We start from the raw sequence: 22,606 nt of genomic DNA, 5'->3' as shown, positions 1-22,606 counted from the left end.
CACCGCGCCCGGCCTCATTCAACAAATATTTATTGAGCACTGTGACTAGTGATTAAAGCATGAAGAACATATGATCTCAACCTCCATCTAACAGGACAGGAAAGAGACTATTAGAACAGAGGTGTGACTGGTACAGTGAGTGTCTATAGAGAATATTACAGGCACTAGGTAAAAGAGCCCCCGCGGCACAGCTTCAGGGTTAGAAGCAGCCCATTGGAGGAGATGCTCACTGACTGACAATTCAAAACATTCAGTTTCTCCGCAAAAATGTCTTGAAAAAAATTTTTAAAAATCAGGAATTTGTCAGAAAAGGGTGAAAAAATTTTCCCAGTGGAAGGGACAGCATGAGCCAAGTTTCAGATGGAGAAAAAAAGAGCTTAAGGTAAAGTGGTGAGAGATCTAATTGTAGAGGGGGCAAGGGCCAGAAACCAGAGATCCCAACCACTGGGGCAGTCTTGTGACTTTGTGGCGGTTCCACTTTATGGATTTTTGTGGAGGGGTGGGTTTTGTTTTGTTTTGTGTTTGTTTGAGATGGAGTCTTACTCTGTCACCGAGGCTGGAGCGCAGTGGCACGATCTCGGCTCACTGCAACATCCACCTCCTGGGTTCAAGTGATTCTCCTGCCTCAGCTTCCCGAGTAGCTGGAACTACAGGCACACACCACCATGTCCAGCTAATTTTTGTATTTTTATTAGAGATGGGGTTTCACCATGTTGGCCATGCTGGTCTCAAACTCACCTCAAGTGATCCACGCACCTTGGCCTCCCAAAGCTCTGGGATGACAGGTGTAAGCCACCGCACTGGCCCCACTGTTTTAATTCAAGAAGTAGCCTCACTAGGTCTGCTTTAGATGATCACTGTGGTGGCCATCGAGGAAGTACCTGACTGAGGCAGAGAAACCAAGTTCGAGCACAAGGCTGAGATGGTCTTTCCTGTAGTCCTCAGCCTCATGGGTATAAAACCAGACAAAGAGAACTGTAGTGTGGATCCAGGATCTAGATTTTTGCCGAGAGCAAGAGGAAGGTAGAGAGGCAAGTATTATTCAAGTGATCAGAACTGAGATGAGGCTGGGCAGGCAAGGGAGACAGGAGAGGCTGATGGACTGGGCAGATTGAAGGCATCATGAATCTGCAGCCTGCATGTGAGGAAAGAGTGATTAAGAGAGTGGGGAATCAGGACAGGAGGCCTTTAGAGGTGCAATGATCATGACACTGGCAGGCTACAGTTTCAAATAATATATCATTAGTTCAAATACTGAATTGGCCCAGAATTAGGGTAAGAGTTTGATGAGTAAACAAAAGGTCTACAAATGTCAGGGCCGAGGCAAGGGAGAGTGATTTAAGGCTTGGTCCTTAAGACAGGAAAGCTTTTTGTTTTAACATAAGAATTAAATGACAGTTCTGGAAGTGACAGCGTGTGTTGGGGGCCGGCAGAGGCAGAGTAGGAGGCTGCCCAACATCATAAACCAAGCGGCCAGGTCATGGTAGAAGATGCACGCAGGATTTCAGGAGGAGCTGCGGCCTCAGGGGAAGAATCAGGACTGAGCTAAGGCAAAGGCTTAAGGATTCAGAGAAAAGGCCGAGCCTGTTGGGGAAACTTGGCCTGTTGGAAGATTCCAAAAGCCCTACAGAAAACGTGGAAGGCAGGGGAGTAGTGGGAGTCTTGGTCAGGAGAGACCACGGCAAGGACAGTCGGGAACTGAAAGTGTGGGGAAGCTCAGATGACCAGAGCAGAAGTTCATTTCGGGGACAGTCACCAAAGAGAGGTTTTAGTGGCATTTGGGGACTGAGGAGGTGCTCAGGGTTCCTAACTGGAATTCTATTGGATCATCGGTTCTTAGTGGACTGAAGCCCAGGTAGCATCAGAGATGTAGTAAAGGTGGCCTGTGGTGGCAGTCAGCCTGTCCTCACCCCAGCCCACACAGCCCAAGGACCTGGTGGTAGGAAACCTCCTTTTAGGCAGGGGCAGGTCCCAGCAAATCATCATTTCTTGGTGCCTAAGCTAAGAGGCTTGTATGTTTTCCAACCTCTCCAATGAGGTTGTTTATATATTACAGGATAAAGTAATGATCAGAGTAATATCAATGTTCTGTGCTGTCTAGTAAACTTCTTTCCCCAAACTAACAATTTCTTTATTTTTACTCTTTGGATATGATTTCTGCAGGACTTACTGGCCAGACTTGGATGCAAAAATAAGAGAAGCATTGGTTTTACGAAGCGTTAGAGTTCGACTCCTTATAAGCTTCTGGAAGGAAACTGATCCCCTTACGTTTAACTTTATTTCATCTCTCAAAGCGATTTGCACTGAAATAGCCAACTGCAGTTTGAAAGTCGTAAGTATTATATTGACTGTGTTATTAAATAAAAAGTGAATGCCCTCCGCATATATGTGAAAGCTGCAAGCATACACCTACGTGTAAACTTCCAGTGAGAACCAGGATGACAATCTTCAAAAAGCACGTTAATTTTTTCAAAACAATCACATACAAAAAAAGGAGAGTAGAGTTCATGTTTCCTGATACCTTCTCTGTCCAACCCTCTTCTCACTTTCTGTTGCATCCTTTCCATTTTCTTTTTTTTTTTTTTTTTTTTTTTTTTTTTTTTTTTTTTTCTTGAGACAGGGTTTTGCTCTGTCGCCCAGGCTGGAGTGCAGTAGCACAATCCCGGCTCACTGCAGCCTTAACTCCCAGGCTTAGCTAATTTTGCATTTTTTGTAGAGATGGGGCTTCAACATGTTGTCCAGGCTGGTCTTGAACTCCTGGGCTCAAGCAATCTGCCCACCTTGGCCTTCCAAAGTGCTGGGACTACTGTCATGAGCCACCGCACCTGGCCCTATTTTGCTTGAACTACCCCATTCACCTACTGTTCTTATTTGTAAGACTGTGACCAACAGAGCATTGGCGCATGCACCAGCACAGACTCCCCCAGCCCAGAAGCCTCCAAGTCTGGGTCCCCATGCTTGCCGCAGGTCCCTTGGGCCACATACTAATCCACCTCTGGAGACCTTGAGGGAGGTAAGATTGGGAATTGGGAATATATTTGAAATGTGTTAATTCTCTAGCTCGTCTGACTCTACGCCAATCCTCATTGCCCTCTTCCTCCGCTCCAGACTTGGTGCGAGCTATTCCCTCTGCCTACAACACTCTTCTTCTCCATGTTGACCCACCTCATAACCACTAATCCTTTAGGTCTCAGTTGTCCTCAACCCCCATGCAGTCACTCAACAAACATGCACTGAGAATCTGGACTGTGGCAGGCTCTCTCCTAGGTAACCAAGCTGTATCCCTTGATTTAGGGACCCAGGGTATCAAGGGCTCTGCAATTAACTTTGACACATGGCTTCCATGATTGCCCTGACCCTGAATATCCCAAGGCCAGACAGGAGAAGGGCAAAACTGGAGGGCTGTGTGAGAGGCACTTTTGGATTAGGCCTGGAGGTAGGGAACGTCCCTTTAGCCTTCATTCCACTGCCTGGATAGCTTTCACATGGCCATGCCTAATAGCCAAAGAGGCTTATGACCGTGTTCCAAAAGCCAGCTGTGTTTCCAGGGTGACAAAGGAACAGGTTTGTGAATCATCATGATCTGAAGTTCCTGATACACAGGATCCATTTCACTCGTCTTCCCTCGTAGAGAACCCTCATTCCTACCTCCCACAAGGGAGAAAACGCGAAGTTCCACGCAGTCACTGCACAGTCTTCCAGTGATATCGAGCCTGAAAGCGCTACATCATAGTTTGTCAATGTAAAAACTAAAACAGAACAGTAAGAATTCCCCACCACTCAGCCGGGCGCGGTGGCTCAAGCCTGTAATCCCAGCACTTTGGGAGGCCGAGACGGGCAGATCACGAGGTCAGGAGATCGAGACCATCCTGGCTATCATGGTGAAACCCCGTGTCTACTAAAAAATGCAAAAAACTAGCGGGGCGAGGTGGCGGGCACCTATAGTCCCAGCTACTCAGGAGGCTGAGGCAGGAGAATGGCGTAAACCCAGGAGGCAGAGCTTGCAGTGAGCTGAGATCCGGCCACTGCACTCCAGCCTGGGCGACAGAGCAAGACTCTGTCTCAAAAAAAAAAAAAAAAAAAAAAAAAAAAAAAAATTCCCCACCACTCACCAAAAAATACCCAAAATCAGGTTAAGGCTATCTCCCTTCCTGAGTACAGAAACAGGATAAGCACAAGGAAAACCGCCATTAGAAAGGGAAGGTTCGGAGGCCCATGGCAGTCCCTGGTCCACAGCAATTATAAAACTCTTCTGGGAAGGTATTGTGAAGTCCTCCTCATACTCCTGCTGGTTCAGACCGAGGACCCAAGGTTGTTTTAAGGCATGCACAGTTAAAGGAGTTTGGGGTCCTAGCATGAGCTGGTTAGTTTCTTGGGCAATGCAAGTTTCTCAGAAATGTAGTAGGTTCTGATGTACTTGCTTCTAGTTATTTCCATGTATCCATGGCCATGTCCAAAGTTTCTTGTTGTACATAATTCCCTAACTTGATGAATTATGCTTTCTACTTCATAGACTTCTCTCTCTCTCTAATGATAGGGTTCATTCAAGACCATCAGACACAGGTGGGAAGATTACCCCTATTATAATTATACCAATTATTTCATCTTTCCTACAGGGCTCATTCTTAACTGGACACTTAAAGGATTTTTCATACATATTTTCTATTGAGTTCTAGGTACAGTCAGCTTTCTAACCCTGTGAAATACCAAATTTCTGATCTATCTGCCCTCTATCATTTCCACTTATAAACTAGCCATTCCTTCCCTGAGCCTATTTATCTCCTCTCACAAGCTTTTTAAAAGCACAACTAACAGGCCAGGCACAGTGGCTCACACCTGTAATCCCAGTGCTTTGGGAGGCCAAGGCAGGTGGATCACTTGAGGCCAGGAGTTCAAGACCAGCCTGGACAACATGGTGAAACCCCATCTCTAGTAAAAATACAAAAATTAGCTGGGCGTGGTGGTGCACGCCTGAAATACCAGCTACTTGGGAGGCTGAGGCACAAGCATTACCTGAACCCGGGAGGCAGAGGTTGCAGTGAGCCGAGATTGCGCCACTGCATTCCAGACTGGGTGACAGAGCAAGATCCTGTCTCAAAAAAAAAAAAGCACAAATAACAACCACACACAGTACAAACAATTCATTTCCCCAGTCCCTACAGCCAAAGCCCTATCAGCCAAAGGTTTGGTGGCACTTTGTATTCCTTCCAAATAAATGCCGGTTATGTTTTTACCAAATAGTTTGTCACTGTATAACATGAGATTTCATCTTTCCATCCTACAATACCAATTTACTTGCTGCCCGCTGCCCAATGAGTAAACCAGTGCTACATCATTTATTTTTTGTTGTGTTGCTGTTATAGCAACACACACTTCACATTGCCTGAACTTAGTAAGTACTTAATACTTTTTAAATAAGTGAAGAAATGTGTTATATTCATGAATATTCATGAGTATATACAGTTATCCAGGCACTGAGTTAAATGCCTTATATAGATTATGTAATATCCACAACCAGACAGGCAGACACGTGGCTTATGCCTGTAATCCCAGTGCTTGGGGAGTCCAAGGCAGGAGGTTCACTTGAGGCCACAAGTTCAAGACCTGCCTGGGCAACGTAGGGAGACCCCCCCCCCCATCCCTACAAAAACACTTAAGAGATAATAATATTTACAATTACCCTGTGAAACAGGTACTTTCCCTATTTTATAGACATGGGAACTGAAGCTTACATTAGATAACCTCTCTGAAGGATACTAGTGAGTAATGGGGCAAGACTCAAACCTAAGTCTTTTGAACTCCAGAACCTGAGCTCTTCAACATGTCTCCACGGCCTCTGCATGTAGAAGAGATCATTGCAGTTACAAAGTCCTTTTTAATCTTTCTTATCTATATTCAGAAATATCATATACACCGAGGTGCAGTGGCTCACACTTGTAATCCCGACACTTTGGGAGGCCAAGACAAGTGGACCACTTGAGGCCAAGAGTTCAAGACCAGCCTGGACAACATGGCAACACCCTATTTCTACAAAAAAAGGGGAAAAAAAATAAAAGCAAAAACTAGCCAGGTGTGGTGGTGCACATCTGTAGTCCTAGGGACTCAGGACTCAGAAGGTAGAGGCCAGGGGATCACTTTATCTTAGGAGTTCAAGGCTGCAGTGACCTATGATTGCCACTGCACTCCAGCCTGGGGACAGAGCAAGACTCTGTCTCAAAGCAAAAACAAAACATCATATACTGCATCTGCTCAAAGATATGAGAAGCTACACATCCAAATTATATCCAAGGATCAAAAAAAGGTCAGATGTTTGTAACTCATTCATGCCAATAAGATACTTTAAATTTTATTTTTCATGAAATTATTAACAACTTAAATTCATAAAAATGTAGAATTTACTGTAAATTTCCAAAAATAATGCTTCTCACCTGTGTTTTCATCTTAATCTCCCTAATAGTCTGGTAACTTTGATGGATAATAGAAATTCTGATCTCTGTTTAACTGGGTTTTGTAAACTGAGGAAATCATGCACATATCTGTGTAGTCACAAATCAGTATAAGTATTAGAAATAAAAACATGACTGTGATTACTACCACAGATCTGTTTTCCAGGCCAGATTTTCAAATAAATGAAATAACCAGGAGTTGGATCAGGGCGCCAACCTGGGTTTGAAATCAGGTGCCCATGATCAGAGGAGAAGCAGATGCAGTCCCAGGGAGTCAGAGACACAGGAGAATGGAATCTAATTGTATTCAATACCTTTTCACAGACAAGAGAACTCTTGGGATTGATTCAGCTCAGAAACAGCTTTTTCCAGATAATTACAGTGGCATATGGAGCTCCAGGAAAAAGGAAGTGAGAAAAAGAACAGGTGTCTAGTTCACCAATGGCTCACATGACGCTTGGTGGAGTTTTCAAAACATACATGTTGAATGAGTGCATGCATGACATATGAAGTCAAAGAAGGGAGCTAATAAAGGCAGAGTGATAAGATTCTGCAAGCCAGTGAGGGGACAGGGCAGAACCCAGGACAGTGCCTGAGTCCAAGGTGTGGTTAGCCATTTTCTGCAGGCGTGTGCTGGGGAAGGGTGACCATGGGTGAAGAGGCTGCCCAGTGAAGTCATGCACTCTGGAGGTCAGTACAGCCGCATTCAGAGGAGCCCCTGTTATTTGCGAGGTCTAGCAGGAGCAGAGAGGACTAGTCTGGAGCTTTCAGTATACCATATGGTGCATTTGCTCCAATCTCCTTTTCCAAATTCTCCTCTGGCCAAGTCACGGGTCCATGCCCACCCACTGTTTCTTGACCCACCCCCCCCCACCCCCAGCACACCTGCCACTAGGGCACCTGCAGTTGCAACTTCCAGGGTGTGAAATGTTAACTGCTCTAAGAATTACCAAAAATTACAAGGAAAGTAGAATCCATCATTGCAACCTTTATAGTACTTAATCAGCTTCATCTTTTTGATGTTTTTGAACACAGATGGTCACTTTTTTTGAATAAACCAAACATTAATAGTTCACACATAGCCATTTTACAAAACACAGGCCATACACTTCTAAGCAGCAATACAAGCCTAGATGGGCAAGAAGCTTATAGCCCTTATGTCTAGAACACAGATGGGTGATAAACTCTTCTAAGAAAAGTGAGGATTGGAATCTTGCATAGAGCCTGTCTTCAGAAGCCTGGTAGTGCTGATAAAGCACATGGCCTGGGAACTAAGTAGGGAATCTCTCTCCTTAAAGGAGTGGGCACCCCCACCTTCAGCCCTGATGTGGATTTATCTCCATGAGGGGCTCATGGAAAGAGAAAAGACTGTGAAGCACGAAATTGTCCTAGTCAGCTGATTTTTTTAGAGTTTGTTTTTTTAACAAACGAATAAATCCATTTTGAAATGTCTTTGCTGTCACCCACAGTGTATTAGGTGTCGAATAATACCAGTGAATAAAACCTGATTTCTGCTGTCATTTTAGTCTTCCAGAGAAAGCTGTTTCCCCTCTTAAGGGCCGTCTTTGACTTTCTAGAGCAAATGGATTTTTACTGAAGGCTCAAGCTGTGACTGTATCCTTGACTTAACTCAAGGTGTATATTTTATTCTTTTTGAAATCCATCTTGATTCTACAATAATATCTTTCCCAAAAGGAAACAGTCACACGTGTGGCCACGTGTGGTGATAGAATGTCTGAGCGAGGTAACTTCTGGCTGTTATTGGTGGTGACGCTCTCAATATTCGTGTGACCTCATGAACATAAAACTGTGACTTAAGAACATTCACAGGTTATTAGGTGACTCTGAAGAGTCCAGAGACCAATGCAGATTTTGCAGAAGACAGGAACTGAGGACACTGGGTGAACCAGGTATCACTGTCTATAACCGTGGGGATATGGCCCTGAGAGCCACACAGATCACATGTTTACCTGTGTTGTGGAATAGATAGTTTTTAGGTAGATTCTGATCTCTGCACCGTGGGCCTCGAGGGTTTTACAAAAAATCAAAATAGAACTTCTGTGGCTAGAAGGGATCTTAGTGATCATCTAGCTTGTCACCGTTCTACCACGCTAGGGGAGGGGAATCCAACTCTCATTATTTCCTCAAGCCAAATGTGAACACTTACGGTTTTAAAACTGCAAATGACATCTCCTTTTCTAGGTATCATGCCATTTTCCTCCCTGCCTCTTCTTTCCTTTAAATACACATGATTCTATAGCTGCGGACATTCCAAAAGGTTCCAGGCAGTTCTGAAAATACTCACCATTTTCCCATATAGGGGATAACTGATATTTTCACCTTTGACTAGTGTCTTCCAGTGAGCTGAGTCATGGAGTTCCATGAGTTTAGCCACAGTTTAAGCCTTGTCTGAGAATTTAGCAAATTCCACAGACCCCTAAGGCATAGCCTGGTTGTTCCTGCAGTCATACCCCTTCTTTTAGCTGCCCCATTCCTGGTCTTGGGTGAACTGGAACGTTACCTTTTAAGTCAATAAAAGTTGAAATTCAGAATTCAGAATTCACGGTTTGAAATTGTGATTTTTTTTTCAGTTGCCTATCAAAAGAGCTCCTAGACTTAGGTGTTCAGATAGAAAAGTATTTGTTCCTATGGCAAAGTCTCTTTTGACCTTTGCAAATCCCTAGTTTAATCAGCTAGTTATTGAAGTAATATATGCAACATGTAAGAATACTCATTCAGTTCATTGCCATGCTTGACAGAAAGCACCCTGAGGCATGCTTCAAATGCCAGCGCACCCTGATGAATAAGACAATGTGAATTAAACAACCTTCTGGCCCTTATCCTGCTGAAAAAAGAAAAGGAATTTTGTGTTCATTTAGTAGCTTAAAAGTGTTAATTATATACCTAGTTGAGCATGCTACTTTTCTCTTGTTGCCTATTTAGATTTGAGAACAAAAATAGCTTCATCTACGTGAGGTAATAAGATTATGGCTTTAATAACCCATCATGAGGTCTATTGTCGATATCTGGATAATACATTCTTTTGTGCTCTTGGACAAGACCAGAAACATTCCTCTTATTTACCTGTTTTTGTCTTACAGAAATTTTTTGATCTGGAAAGAGAGAATGCTTGTGCTACAAAAGAACAAAAGAATCACACCTTTCCTAGGTTAAATCGCAACAAGTACATGGTGACAGATGGAGCAGCTTATATTGGTAGGTGTGAGGGCTGTGAGGCTCCTTGGGTGGGGGTCACCCAGGCAGTGGTAGTCCAGCTGTGCTCCACGGTATGCCCTGGGGGGGAAGCAAGGCCTTGGGAACCACTGCTGGTGCATGGGGGGAAATGGAGATCAGGAAACAGGATGGTGAAGATGGGGAGCTCATCACTCAAACACCTCTTTCATGGCCTGATTTATATACCAGAAGACATAGAAGACACCTTTCCATAAATGTTTTACAGAAATTTTCTGGTCCCTTTGCCTCATTGTATAGGCAGGGATGAGAATGGCTCATCAAAGGTGTGTCCTGGTACTGGAACGAGCAGTGTCATCCCCTTGCCCACAGCACCACAAGCCAGCCTGACGTGAGTGATGGGGAGGCAGACAGTGCTGAAACTCTCAATGCCCAGCCAATTATCCCATCCCTGCCATCTTCCAAATGTCCCACTCTGTACAATTTAACTTGAGCTCTTCAAACCTCAGTTTTCTCATCTGTAAGATGGGGCTAATAATAGTAACTACTTCATTGGATGAAGTGTAGAAGAGATAAAATGTGCAAAGTACCTGGCACATAAATAATACCCAATTAATGCCAGCTATTATTATTAAGGTAAGAGACCCAGGTGCTGAAATCATTCTATAATGGTGTAATTATTAATATATCAAATCTATTCTAATTTTCCATGATATATATGAGTCCACGGTAACCTTTTAACTAGTACCATCACAGGCAGTTAAAATGATCTGTAAGAAGGTACACAAATCCAAAAACAGCAGTGCAGTAATTACATTGTACAGATGAAATGGCAGTCTCAAAGCAGAAAAAAACATATTCATGGAATATAGAAATACAAAATCTATATCAATTTTTTTTCAAATTCAGTGAGTAAAAAATACACCCTTTTAACTTTGTAAAAGCACTTGATTCATTTCTCTTGGCAACATCATCAATAGGGAGGGCAGCTTTTATCATCTTCAGTTTACAAATGAGGAAACTTGGAGCCTAAGACTCAGAAATACAGATATTAGGGGGATGGAGCCAGGTCTGGCATCCAGGGCCCCCAGTCATCTCACCCGCTGCCACCGGCCCCGGCAGATACTGCCACTGGCCATGTGGGGAGTCACTAACTCCCAGGCTCCGTGTGAACATATTTTTTTTTTTTTCCATTTTCAATATCACATTAGAAGAGAGTGTTGGAATAGTTTAAAGATGTATATCTGGCTGGGCGCGGTGGCTCACGCGGTAATACCAGCCACTTTGGGAGGCCAAGGCAGGTGGATCACCTGAGGCCAGGAGTTCAAGACCAGCCTGAGCAACATGGTGAAACCCCGTCTCTACTAAAAATACAAAAATTAGCTGGGTGTGGTGACACATGCCTGTAATCCCAGCTACTAGGGAGGCTGAGGCAGGAGAATCACTTGAACCCGGGAGGCAGAGGTTGCAGTGAGCCAAGACTGCACCATTGCACTCCAGCCTGAGCGGCAGGGCAAGACTCCATCTCAAGAGAGAAACGGAAAGAAAGAGAGAGATTGATCCTTCTGGCCTTTTGGTGGTGCTGGAATATGAAACTATTGGCTAGGTGTGGTGGCTCACGCCTGTAATCCCAGCACTTTGGGAGACCGAGGTGGGCAGATCACAAGGTCAGGAGATCAAGACCATCCTGGCTAACACGGTGAAACCCCATCTCTACTAAAAATACAAAAAATTAGCCGGGCGTGGTGGCGAACATCTGTAGTCCCAGCTACTTGGGAGGCTGAGGCAGGAGAATGGCGTGAACCCGGGAGGTGGAGCTTGCAGTGAGCTGAGGTCACAACACTGCACTCCAGCCTGGGCAACAGAGCGAGACTCCTCTATCTCAAAAAAACAAAAAAAGAAGAGAATATTATTTCATTCCTGTTGTCACTCTCAGTGACCTAAAATGTGATTATTTTGATTTTTCTCATGTGTACCAACTTATGGAGAGTAATATGAAATCAGCTGCAAGTGATTAAAAACAACCTCAAACTCATTTAATAAAAAATGGGAACTTTCGGCTTAATCATCAGGGAACCCAGGGATGGTTCAGGTTTTAGGCACGACAGGACTGAGGGACTCAAATCTGGATATTTTACATGTGGAGTTTACTCAAAGTGAGATGTTGTATGTCCATGCAGCAGTGACTTGTACGTGTATCTAAATGTTCTTTTGTGGGAAATTTTTTTTAAAAGGAGGGGAGGGCTTAAAAATTAAAATTAAAAAATTAAATACCTGAAACTAGGGATTTTTTAAAATGCACTTTTGATGAATTAAGTGTTTTAGGCCGAGCACGGTGACTCACACCTGTAATCCCAGCACTTTGAGAGACTGAGGCAGGTGGATCACCTGAGGTCAGGAGTTGGAGACCAGCCTGGCCAACATGGTGAGACCTTGTCTGTACTAAAAATACAAAATTAGCAGGGTATTGTGGCACACGCCTGTCCTCTCAGCTACTCGGGAAGCTGAGACAGGAGAATCGCTTGAACCCGGGAGACAGAGGCTGCAGTGAGCCGAGATCCCACCACTGCATCCCAGCCTGGGCGAGACAGAGTGAGACTCCATCTCTAAATAAATAAATAGACTGGACACAGTGGCTCACACCTGTAATTCCAGCACTTTGGGAGGCTGAGGTGGGTGGATCACAAGGTCAGAAGATCGAGACCATCCTGGTAACACGGTGAAACCCCATCTCTACTAAAAATACAAAATATTAGCTAGGTGTGGTGGCATGCACCTGTAGTCCCAGCTACTCAGGAGGCTGAGGCCGGAGGATCACTAGAACCTGGGATGGCGGAGGTTGCTGTGACCCGAGATTGTGCCACTGCACTCCAGCCTGGGCAACAGAACGAGACTCCTTTCTCCATAAAATATTAAAAAATAATAAATATTTTAGAGTGAGACAAACCTATATTTGAATTCCAGCATTGACACTTATATGCTGAAAAATGGTAGAAAGTCACGTAATCTCTGTAAGCCTCTATTTTCTCATCTGTAAAGTGGGGATAACAGCACCCGCCCTTCAGTAATGCTTCAAGGCTTAAACAAGATAGTACATGAAGAGCTCCTAACACTGTCTCTGATCTGTCCATATCTTTAGGAAATATGGATTCCTGGCTCTCCCTTTCTTCTTCCTTCTATAATACATTTTTAAATGAGTGAATTTTACACATAATATTTTATCAAAACATTAATTCCCTAGACTGAAGCATAGTTCTAGTATAAAAATACTCAAAGAACCTTAGGAGAAAAAAGTCTATCAATAATTTAAATAATTATCAGCATCTTCTGATCTCCTAAGTCATCGCTGAGATACTTGCTGAGAACGCGGAGTTGAGAAAAATCCACAGTGGACCTCGCACAGAATCACCACTCCATTAAGTTTTCACAAGACTCACAGAAGAACCCCCACACAGTGTCATCTCTCTAATTCTGAAATCTCCGGGGTACATTTGAGTTAAGCTCTGCAAACTTGTCTAGGAGATGGTTTGAAGGATTGGAGGGCTGACAAGGGGGTGGTGGGTGGGTGGAAGGCACCCGAAGGCCCAGGAACCTTCCCAGCGAGCTCTCTTGCAACCGCATCATCATGTCCCTCTGAGTGACACTACAGTTCTGGCAACTGGGGGTTCAGCATGCATTTTTGGAAGCTGCAGTGGCAGTCTCAAAAAAAGCTGGATGAAATTGTCTCCCAATTAAAAAAATACTGAAGCATATATGTGATTTTGAAATCAAGCCAGACTGTCAGGAAGTGAAAGGTAGAAGAGCACGATCGCAAAGGCACAGGAATTCCTTTCTCAGCCTGTGAAAGCTTCCCAGAGCCATGATCCCTGAGGGGAGCCTAATTAAAGCTTTTGAGTATCAGTAAAGATGCCGGATCTTGGCTCAATCCATTGAATTCGAAGGAAAACAAAGCTGTATTTTATAGAATAAGCCTTCAAAATCTCGTAACCTCTCTCCCTCATTTTCCTCCTACCCCAGGCTGCCCCCAAAGCATATTCCTATGTATATTTCCTTCAGAGAGTATCGTCCGCACATGCACGGAGCAGAATTCTCAACGTGGCTGTGGTGCTCCTGACCCCGGGAGGTTGACGTCGTAGTCCAGGGTGAAGCACACAATTCCTGGCACAAAGGATGCCTTTAGGATCAGAGGCAACATGGAGTACAAGTAAAGTGTGGACCCTGGAGTCAGACCTGGCTTTGAACCTCGGCTCTGATATTTTTCTCTTCCCGCTTTGGACAAATTACTTAACCTTTCTGTGCCTTGACTTCCTCATCAATACGATGGAGTTCGTATTACCACCTCAGAGGACAGCAGTGAAAACTGAAGAAATAATGTAATGAGATGATATATTCACTGCCCTTGTTACAGTGCCTGGCAACGGCTGTGGGGATGAGATTTTAGTCTCATATCCAAAAGTCCTTAAAGGACACGCAAGACCACAGGAGCCTTTTGCTTACAGAATGAATAGAAGATACTGCCTGGCAATGGACACTTGAGCAATGCTCACCCCACAGAAGCTACTCATCCCCGGTTTAGAGATCCAGTCCTGTATTTACCTGGCCCTGAGCATTTGCACATAACTGCGGCCTCTGCGCATAGTCACATGTCTCAGAGGAACGGCCAGGAAGGCCACATTAGCCACGGGGGTCTCTGTGCAGGGACACCAGCACAGTATTCTGTACCACTTGGGGGACAGTTCACTAATTTATATCAAAAAATTCATCCAAAGCTATGTCTATCATGAAGCCACAGATAGTACCATTGTGCTGTTTATCCAGGGGGCAGATGATGGGTGGGGATGACGGGAGAAGGATAAAGCAAAAGGGGGCAGGTCCTTCTCTCTGCCGATATTTGGTTTAGGGACTTGGTGTTCATAGGCTCTGAGGAATAAACTTTAGCAGTAAAATGAGAGACAAGAAACCACCTTCTGATGTTCCTGGGGGTACCAAATGGAAAAGGGACTTGGTATGTTTGAGGGCTCCAGAATGCAGAGCAGAGACCAAAATACAAAAGCTGCAAAGGAAGAGATACTGGCTGTCTCCATGGATGTGCTTTCTTCCAGCAGCTTCTCCCACAGATGACTGCAAGCCCTTGGGCCAGGGGTGCCCAGGGAGACGGATGATCTCAGCATCTTAGTGATTTCTGCAGCGGAACCTGAGTTGCTGCAGAGGGGACAGAAGGCCAATATCTCTGCCTAAAACCTGTCAGTTCCCTTTATGGAATCAGCTCTTACCCAAAGAAGAGAACAAAACTGGGAGCTTAGATCAGACCTGGCCTGGTGGTAATTTCAAAGATAATTTTGTCAACCTTGACATGGCTAGATATTTTTTAATGAGAATAATTCCTGGTTTATCATACAGTCTGGCAGACCTGGGTGCACCATTGATTAGCCATGTGATTAGGCAAATTTATTCACCCCTTTGAGCCTCCCACTCCTCAGCTGTAAAGTGGAAGTAAGTCCCACCAACCATACAAATAATATATACAAATACCAAGCAGCAGCTGGTTCCGGTGGTTGCACATGTACTCACAGCTGCTTAGGAGGCTGAGGTGGGAGGATTGCTTGAGCTCAAGAGTTCAAGGCTACCATGAACTATGATCAGGCCCCTGCACTCTAGCCTGGGCAACAGAGAGAGATCCTGCCTCTAAAAATAAAATCAGGCCCGGCACAGTGGCTCATGCCTGTAATCCCAGCACTTTAGGAGGCCAAGATGGATGGATCACCTGAGGTCAGGAGTTCGAGACCAGCCTGGCCAATATGGTGAAACCCTGTCTCTATAAAAATACAAAAAATTAGTGGGGGCATTGTGGTGGGCCCCTGTAACCCCAGCTACTCAGGAGGTTGAGGCAGAGAATTGCCTGAACCCGTGAGCCAGAGGTTGCAGTGAGCCAAGATTGTACCACTGCACTCCAGTCTGGGCAACAGAGCAAGACTGTCTCAAAAAAAAAAAAAAAAAAAGAAAAGAAAAGAAAAGAAAAGAAAAGAAAAAGAAGAAAGCTACTCAGCTACAGAGTAGGGCATCCACAGAAAGCAAGTGGAGGGATGTGGTGTGTTTTTCTTATATAGGAGTCTTATCTGTGTAAAAGCTAAGCTAAGCTGCGTCTATGTGTAAGTAAGCTGACAGCATGACAAAATTTATTATTCTACTGATTTAAAGAAAACATTCTTATGTGTAATGACATTTAGTGTATAAGCATATCAAAGCGTAACTATAGCTATCCTGAAAGCACATACTGTTATGGGTATTGGGACATCTGGACTTTCCACTGCTGTAGGACTGTATCCTTTGGGATATCTTTAGGTTGTTTTCTCAACTGTAAACATCTATGGCCATGGTTGTGACTGGCAAGGAACATGCCTTGTTAGTCTCAAGATGGAGCTGAACTGAAAATGCCATTACTCTAGCTCTCCGGGGCTGCTGCTTCCTCCACACCTTGAAGATGGACTACACGGGAGTGGCATACACATAAGTCTCTTCTAGGGCAGATCCCAGACTTACTCCTTTGTATGAGCTGAATCGTGTCCCTCCAAAATTCATATGTTGAAGTCCTAACCCCCAGTACCTCAGAATGTAACTCTATGGAGAGACAGATCTTTAGAGAAATTGTCAAGTTAAGATGAGATCATTAGTGTGGCCTTAATCTAATATGAACGATGTCCTTGTCAAAAGGGGAAATTTGGACAGAGACATACATAGAGGGCAGACAACATGTTGGGAGGCTGAGGCGGGACGATCACTTGAACCCAGGAGTTCAAGACCAGCCTGAGCAACATAGCAAGACCCCATCTCTATTTAAAAATTTAAAAAATAAATAAATAAATAGAAAGAAAATAGAAAATGCCCATCTACAAGCCACGGAAAAAGGTCTGGAACAGATCCCTGCTCACGGTTCTCAGAAGGAATCAACCCTCCCAACACCTGGATTTTGTCTCCAGAACCATGAGACAATACATTTCTATAGTTTCATCCACACAATTTGTGGAACTTTGCTATGGCAGCCCTGAAAACATGAATACACCACGTAACACGGGCAGTCATATTTGAAAGGCTGTTCTCATAGCACCTGCCCCACTTCCTGGGCCAAGAGGCCGGATCCTGGATCTGGGAAACGATTTCTAGTCCAATCGGGTGTTTGTTAGAAACTGAGTCTCCTTCTCTGGCTTGAGCGTTTTCTTTGATGTGAAAGCTTCAGGGACTTCTAATTAGAATCCCTCATTTGTTCACACGGATTAGATGTTGTCTCTTTGAGAAGGTAGTAATTACTCACAGGATTTTTAAATGAATCCCTATATATTTTAAATGTTGCTGTATTTGGTGTGGCTTGTGAATGTCAATAAGAAATAACATTTACAAGAAAGAACAGCAGATTCCTTGTTTTGAGTTTCCACCGGAGCAAAGCTGAAGAAAATGCCAAAATAATATGCAAATATTAATATGCCATATGTAAGGCTTCTTGGATTTTTTTTTTCGGAGCTGTCAACACAATTCAGCCTCTCCGTTGTTATTTCTGGGTGGTGATGATTTTTAATAGAATCCACTCTGAATATCATTATATTGGGTATGTTCCCAGTGGACTCTATCTAACTCCTCAGCATTATTCTTTGTTTGTTTGCAGGAAATTTTGATTGGGTAGGGAATGATTTCACACAGAATGCTGGAACGGGCCTTGTTATCAACCAGGCAGATGTGAGGAACAACAGAAGCATCATTAAGCAACTTAAAGATGTGTTTGAAAGGGACTGGTATTCACCGTATGCCAAAACCTTACAGCCAACCAAACAGCCGAACTGCTCAAGCCTGTTCAAACTCAAACCGCCCTCCAACAAAACTGCCACAGACGAAGCAGGCGGAAAGGATCCCTGGAACATATAACGTGAATAAACAAACTGATAGGACAGTTCCGTATTTCATATTTATACATAAAGGACTTGAGGAGAGAAAAAAACACTTTAATATGTCTCTTTTTTTAGGGAAAAAGCACACTTACAAAAAATATTCTCTGAATGACACATAATACCTAACAATATCTTAGCGTCGTGTACACTGAAATTAAGACTTTTGTATTTGTTACCTCTGACAGAGAATGTCATTCTGGTGTAGAAGTTAGTTTTTACATTTGCATACAACTTTTAAGACTTTCATTCCTGCTTCTTTCTAGTTTTAGAACTTTTTCTGCTGACCTACCAGGTCAGTTGTTAGGAAGCTTAGCATGAGGTGGGCTCTTCAACACCATTCTGAGAACTGCTAATTTAGAGAGAAAGGTGAGGATTTTTGCCTTGGAGAAGAGACTGATAAAACCAGTGTTTATCCTTGTAAATCATCTCCAAGACCTACACAGTCAGCTAAGCGTGAACAGCTTACATCTCATGCCAGCCTTCAACACCCTTGAAAAATATCCTTTTCTGTCTTGCTCATTTTCTTCTTATACCATAGGTTTTATTTGGTATCATTTTCTCTTCTCACAAAATGTTCCTATTATTTTCTGTATTCAACCTCAACATTACTTCTAACTGTAACATCTTTTGAAAACCTACAAATTTCTCAGAGTGGATACTAAGTGGAAATAGCAGTCTTTCATTTTTACCTTTCAACTGAATCCTTTTTTCCCCTACCAAATTGGTATTTTAAAAAAAGACAGTCAGCAATATATGTCCTTTCTCTCAAGCTCAGATAAATTATGAAATTATGTGGCCACCTGCTAATATCCAGCAAGCTATCAAGTCTGCATTTTGGGAATAAAGTAGTTTTTCACATTTTTGTTCAGTTTATGGTATTATAAAGGAAAGATCTCTATGCTTCAATGGATTTTAATTTCTTTAGAATCATTATGCTGTTAAGAGTATGCCAGCAAACATTTATAGAGCTATTTAATATACCTTGTGCTATTTAATATACCAAATGCTTTTCAGAGAAATGCAATTTAAATACTGTGCTTAACATATTTTACTAAGAAACAGAAATATTGAATTATTGTTCTATAATGTAATTGTGTGTTGTTGTTTTATATCTATACAATATGTACCCCTGTATTAATGGAGACCATTGCTACACTAGGGAGAGGCATGGCCTCTTCAGAGCCCACAGCAGGTGGCCGGGATGTCCAGTTCCAATGTTGTTCCCGACTCTGTGACTCAAAGCAGAGCTCCTCGCTGCTTGGCCTCGGGCTTCTCTTGGTAACGTAGATGGTAATACTCACCTACCTCGCAAGGATGTTGTCATGGTAGGAAATATTTATAACTTGTTTTGAAATCAAAAGAACCTATATAAATGCTAAGCATTACAATATATAATCTTTTTCTTGAAATAATCTTTGTCATATCTTGATAGAATCAACACCAGGTCCTCCCCAAGAATCCACAAAGGAAAATAAATTCACAGCTTGCAGTTGCAAATGTGGATGAAAAGAACACGGCACCACAGAAACCCTGGTAGAGTTCTGGACTGTCAACATTTCAATGGAACATGGTGTTGGGCCGCCTTGGCAGGAATAACATCAACACAAAACTAGACATCGTGCTGGAGCTTGTTCTGCAGGACCGTAATATACACATATTTTCAGAGCAAGGAAACACTCAATTATTCTTTTTCATTTCTGGAGACTTGATTTCTAAATGCCAAAAAAGTGATCGAGGAGCCTATGAATCTTACCCCATGGATTTACTTAATATAGAAGGGCTATGATAACTTCCCTTCTTGTTATTTGCAAGTATTGCTTCATGAGATATTTAAGCAGTTGATCAGGAGAGCTGGAAGGAAGCTGTATTTTTAAGGGTAGCATGTTTTTATGACTAACTGGGAGATTCTCACTGAAATTCCTCATCAATAATAGGAATATTATTCAGCCCATAAGACTCTAAATATTTGCCATATACACAATCCATGTTTGAGTTGGGAGTTATAACTCTGCCAGTTATCCCACTAAAGTAAACGTGGCTTTGGTGATGATTTTCAAAAGAAAACAGGCTGGGTGCAGTGGCTCACGCCTGTAATCCCAGCGCTTTGGGAGGCCAAGGCAGGAGGATTGCTTGAGGCCAGGAGTTTGAGACCAGCCTGGGTAGCATAGTAAGACCCTGCCTCTAAAAAAAATAATAAAGAAATAAAGGAGAGAAGGAATCAGAGTAGGAGTGGTGACAAACCTACCAAGTTCACACTCAGACAAACAAAAGCAACCTGGGTTGGTTTTAAAAAGGATGTCTGAAGGGAGAAGAAAACAACCACAAGAACCAAAACTTGTTAGTTCTCAAGTTGTCCCCTGAAGTATTCATCTACAGCCATGGGACACTCATAGGCTTGGTGTCATGGGGCCTCTTCACTATCACTTATCTGCTGTATGTGCTACGAGAAGAGAATGTCATCCTTTATGGAATGACCAGCATTGCCATTTCCTTTTGAGGCCTGGCAAAATGCCACCACCAGGAGCTGCATCCCAGGCTTTTCTGCCAAGCAGCAGCAGCAGATGCCTACCAGACGCAGCAAGCCCCTAATCAGGGGAGTCTGGGCAGTGGTGGTGACTCCATGGAGCCACACTGTCCTACTGTGGCAGCCAGGAAAGTGACCCCCATACCAATAGTGTCCGAAATGGGTTCATGTCTCCCAAGAGAACATTTCATTCTGCAGAACTTTCTCTTTCATTTGGATGCTTTATCCATCCCTCTAGAGATGGCTTTCCTTTCTTTTAGACTTTGTGTCTGTGCTAAACAAACTATCAACCTCCATTCCTCCCACCCCCCCAAATATCCCAAGAACTACTTTTCAGGAGGAAAAGAATGCAAAACAAACAACATGTTAATTTGACACCTTCTGGTGGATGTCCATGTCCATGCCAGAAATTACGAGGAACAGGGTGACTACTCCCCATTACATTCCCTGATTTATTCCCCAAGAGGCAAAAAGGAAAACAAACACAATTAGAGACTATATTTTGGATTTCAGTACCACTAACACTAACTTAGTGCCTTATTTATCCTCAAGTGTTGATTTTAAACAATAATTTATTCTATGAGAACACTTCTCTCTCCTGTGGAGTTCAAGATGACCTTCCGATGGGCCTACCAGTTGAAAACTTCCATTAGAGCACTGACAGTTTTTATGCTGCCTGTTCTCTCCCCAAGCCCCATCACCGTATCCCCCCAAATCAAACCATCGCACACACCATCAAAGATCAATACTGTGGGCCTCCACTGCATTGCCACTGGCCACTAGCCTATCAAATGATCGAATCACTGCTTATCCAACTATCGGAGAGGAAGTGTAACAGTGAGGTGACATCCATGCTCTGTAAACAAGAAGCTTTAGGTACCTGAACCTGATAGAAACAAGGAATGCCGAAAATGTCCCCACTGACTTAAAAGAATCCTGTCGAGAGATGCTGCTCAGACTTCCTAGGTCCTGTGGCATAGAGAATGAAAACTAGTGTCTTTAACAAGTCAAAGCAGACAAAGAAACCAAAGGTCTGCGGACACACTTTGCATCTGTGTAACTCTGGACACCACTTTTCCCATTCGGGCTCTCTCTGTGCTACTGCTTGTCTCATGTCCGATGCAGTTCTTAGTGAGAGGGGTCTGATCACATTTTTGGTTGATCTCACCCTTTGAAAAATGTGGGGTTTTCTCTGAAATGCAGTGAACGGTTTGTTACAAGTGCCTCGATGAACCTGGGATTGATAGAAGCTCACTTCCCACCAGCCTGTGGCTATACTCAGTGACCCTGATTCATTCTGTTGATTTTTAGGAACTTTTATTGAACTAAATTCCAGGGCGGGGTGGGGGGAAAGACCATAAGAATTTCTTGATAAGATCAGATCCAGGGTCTATCTGTCTCAGGAATTCTATCTTACAATTCACTTTTTTTTTTTTCTCTCCATACGAATGACCACTGGTGTGTGTTTCTGTGTCCAAAATTCATTTCATTATTTTTAACTTTAGGAATGTAAAATGCTGCCATTACTTGCATAGAACAGTCACTTCCTATAATGAAAGATACTTTTTTATTGTTTATTCAAACTTAGTCCTTACAAACAGCCCCACATATCCTGGACAAATGTTTCATTCTTTTATCTTTCTGTACTTATTCCCAATGATCTGGTGTGCTTTATTATACACCTTTTAAAGGCGGAATTAATATAACTTCCATTTATTTCCAAGGTAAATAAATTAGATAAATTAACCTATTTTCAACATTTTCCAATTTGATTTGAATTAGCATCTTTCATTTTCCTTTTCTATGTTGTTAACAAAATAGCTGCTTACCATTTTCACCTTATTGACTTAAATCAACGGAGGCTTTTGAATAGCCCTGAGGTCAACCCCAGTTCGCAGCCTATATTTCTCATTTGAGAGAACTCCCATCTTTGGCTGAATTATGAAGAAGCTGCTTCGTACAGTGACTCAGTGGGTATTCCTCAGAAGTTTCTCGAAGACGTAAAAATGAAATTTTCTTATTTTTGACCCATTAGCAGTCTTGTACTTATAGAGTTCTAAAACTTTGCTGGTCATTGATGCCTCTTTTGGCAATTTGGAAAAAGAAGTTATATTTAATAGACTATTCCACATTTTCTTTTGCTATGTTCAACTACTAAACTTCTAATTCTGTTACAAAAGGTATCTTGAATTTTTTAATGTTCGTTTATGTACATAGGATAAACTTGTACCTGGACATATCTATATTATTAACCTTAAGATCCCTAAATAAATTGGTTCAATAAAGGGTTGAATTTGGGGGAATCATTAAAATTCTCAAACCTTTCGTATAACCAGATGCTCAGTTTTTTCAGAAGTAAATATTAGATGGCTTTTTCATGCTGGGAGATGAGGCATTTCTTTTTCTCCTCAAGCTGATCTCAGAAACAAATCAGTCTCTCATCAGTAACCAAACTGTACTGTGGTGAATTCTGAAGAAGGTAGATGCGACTGGTCCAATGGGCCCAC

General features: G+C 42.9%; 1 protein-coding gene across 3 annotated transcripts in view; it reads left to right on the top strand.

The window, feature by feature from the left end:
• Positions 1 to 19,013, top strand: part of PLD5 (phospholipase D family member 5) — a 426,876-nt gene extending 407,863 nt beyond the window's left edge. Inside the window, exons 8-10 of one of the 3 annotated variants that reach the window (XM_010384710.2) lie at positions 2,164 to 2,332; positions 9,548 to 9,662; positions 17,296 to 19,013. In XM_010384710.2, the coding sequence (XP_010383012.1) occupies positions 2,164 to 2,332; positions 9,548 to 9,662; positions 17,296 to 17,552 (541 nt within the window). In that variant the 3' untranslated portion in view covers positions 17,553 to 19,013. The remainder of the gene's footprint in view (positions 1 to 2,163; positions 2,333 to 9,547; positions 9,663 to 17,295) is intronic. The other 2 variants (XM_010384711.2, XM_010384709.2) reach the window with 2 other exon arrangements.
• The last annotated feature ends 3,593 nt before the right edge of the window (positions 19,014 to 22,606 follow it).

The sequence above is a fragment of the Rhinopithecus roxellana genome, chromosome 8, assembly GCF_007565055.1.
Source record: "Rhinopithecus roxellana isolate Shanxi Qingling chromosome 8, ASM756505v1, whole genome shotgun sequence".
Classification (NCBI taxonomy): Eukaryota; Metazoa; Chordata; class Mammalia; order Primates; family Cercopithecidae; genus Rhinopithecus; species Rhinopithecus roxellana.
The sequence above is the reverse complement of the archived record's forward strand: the minus strand, read 5'-3'. Positions and strand labels throughout refer to the sequence as shown.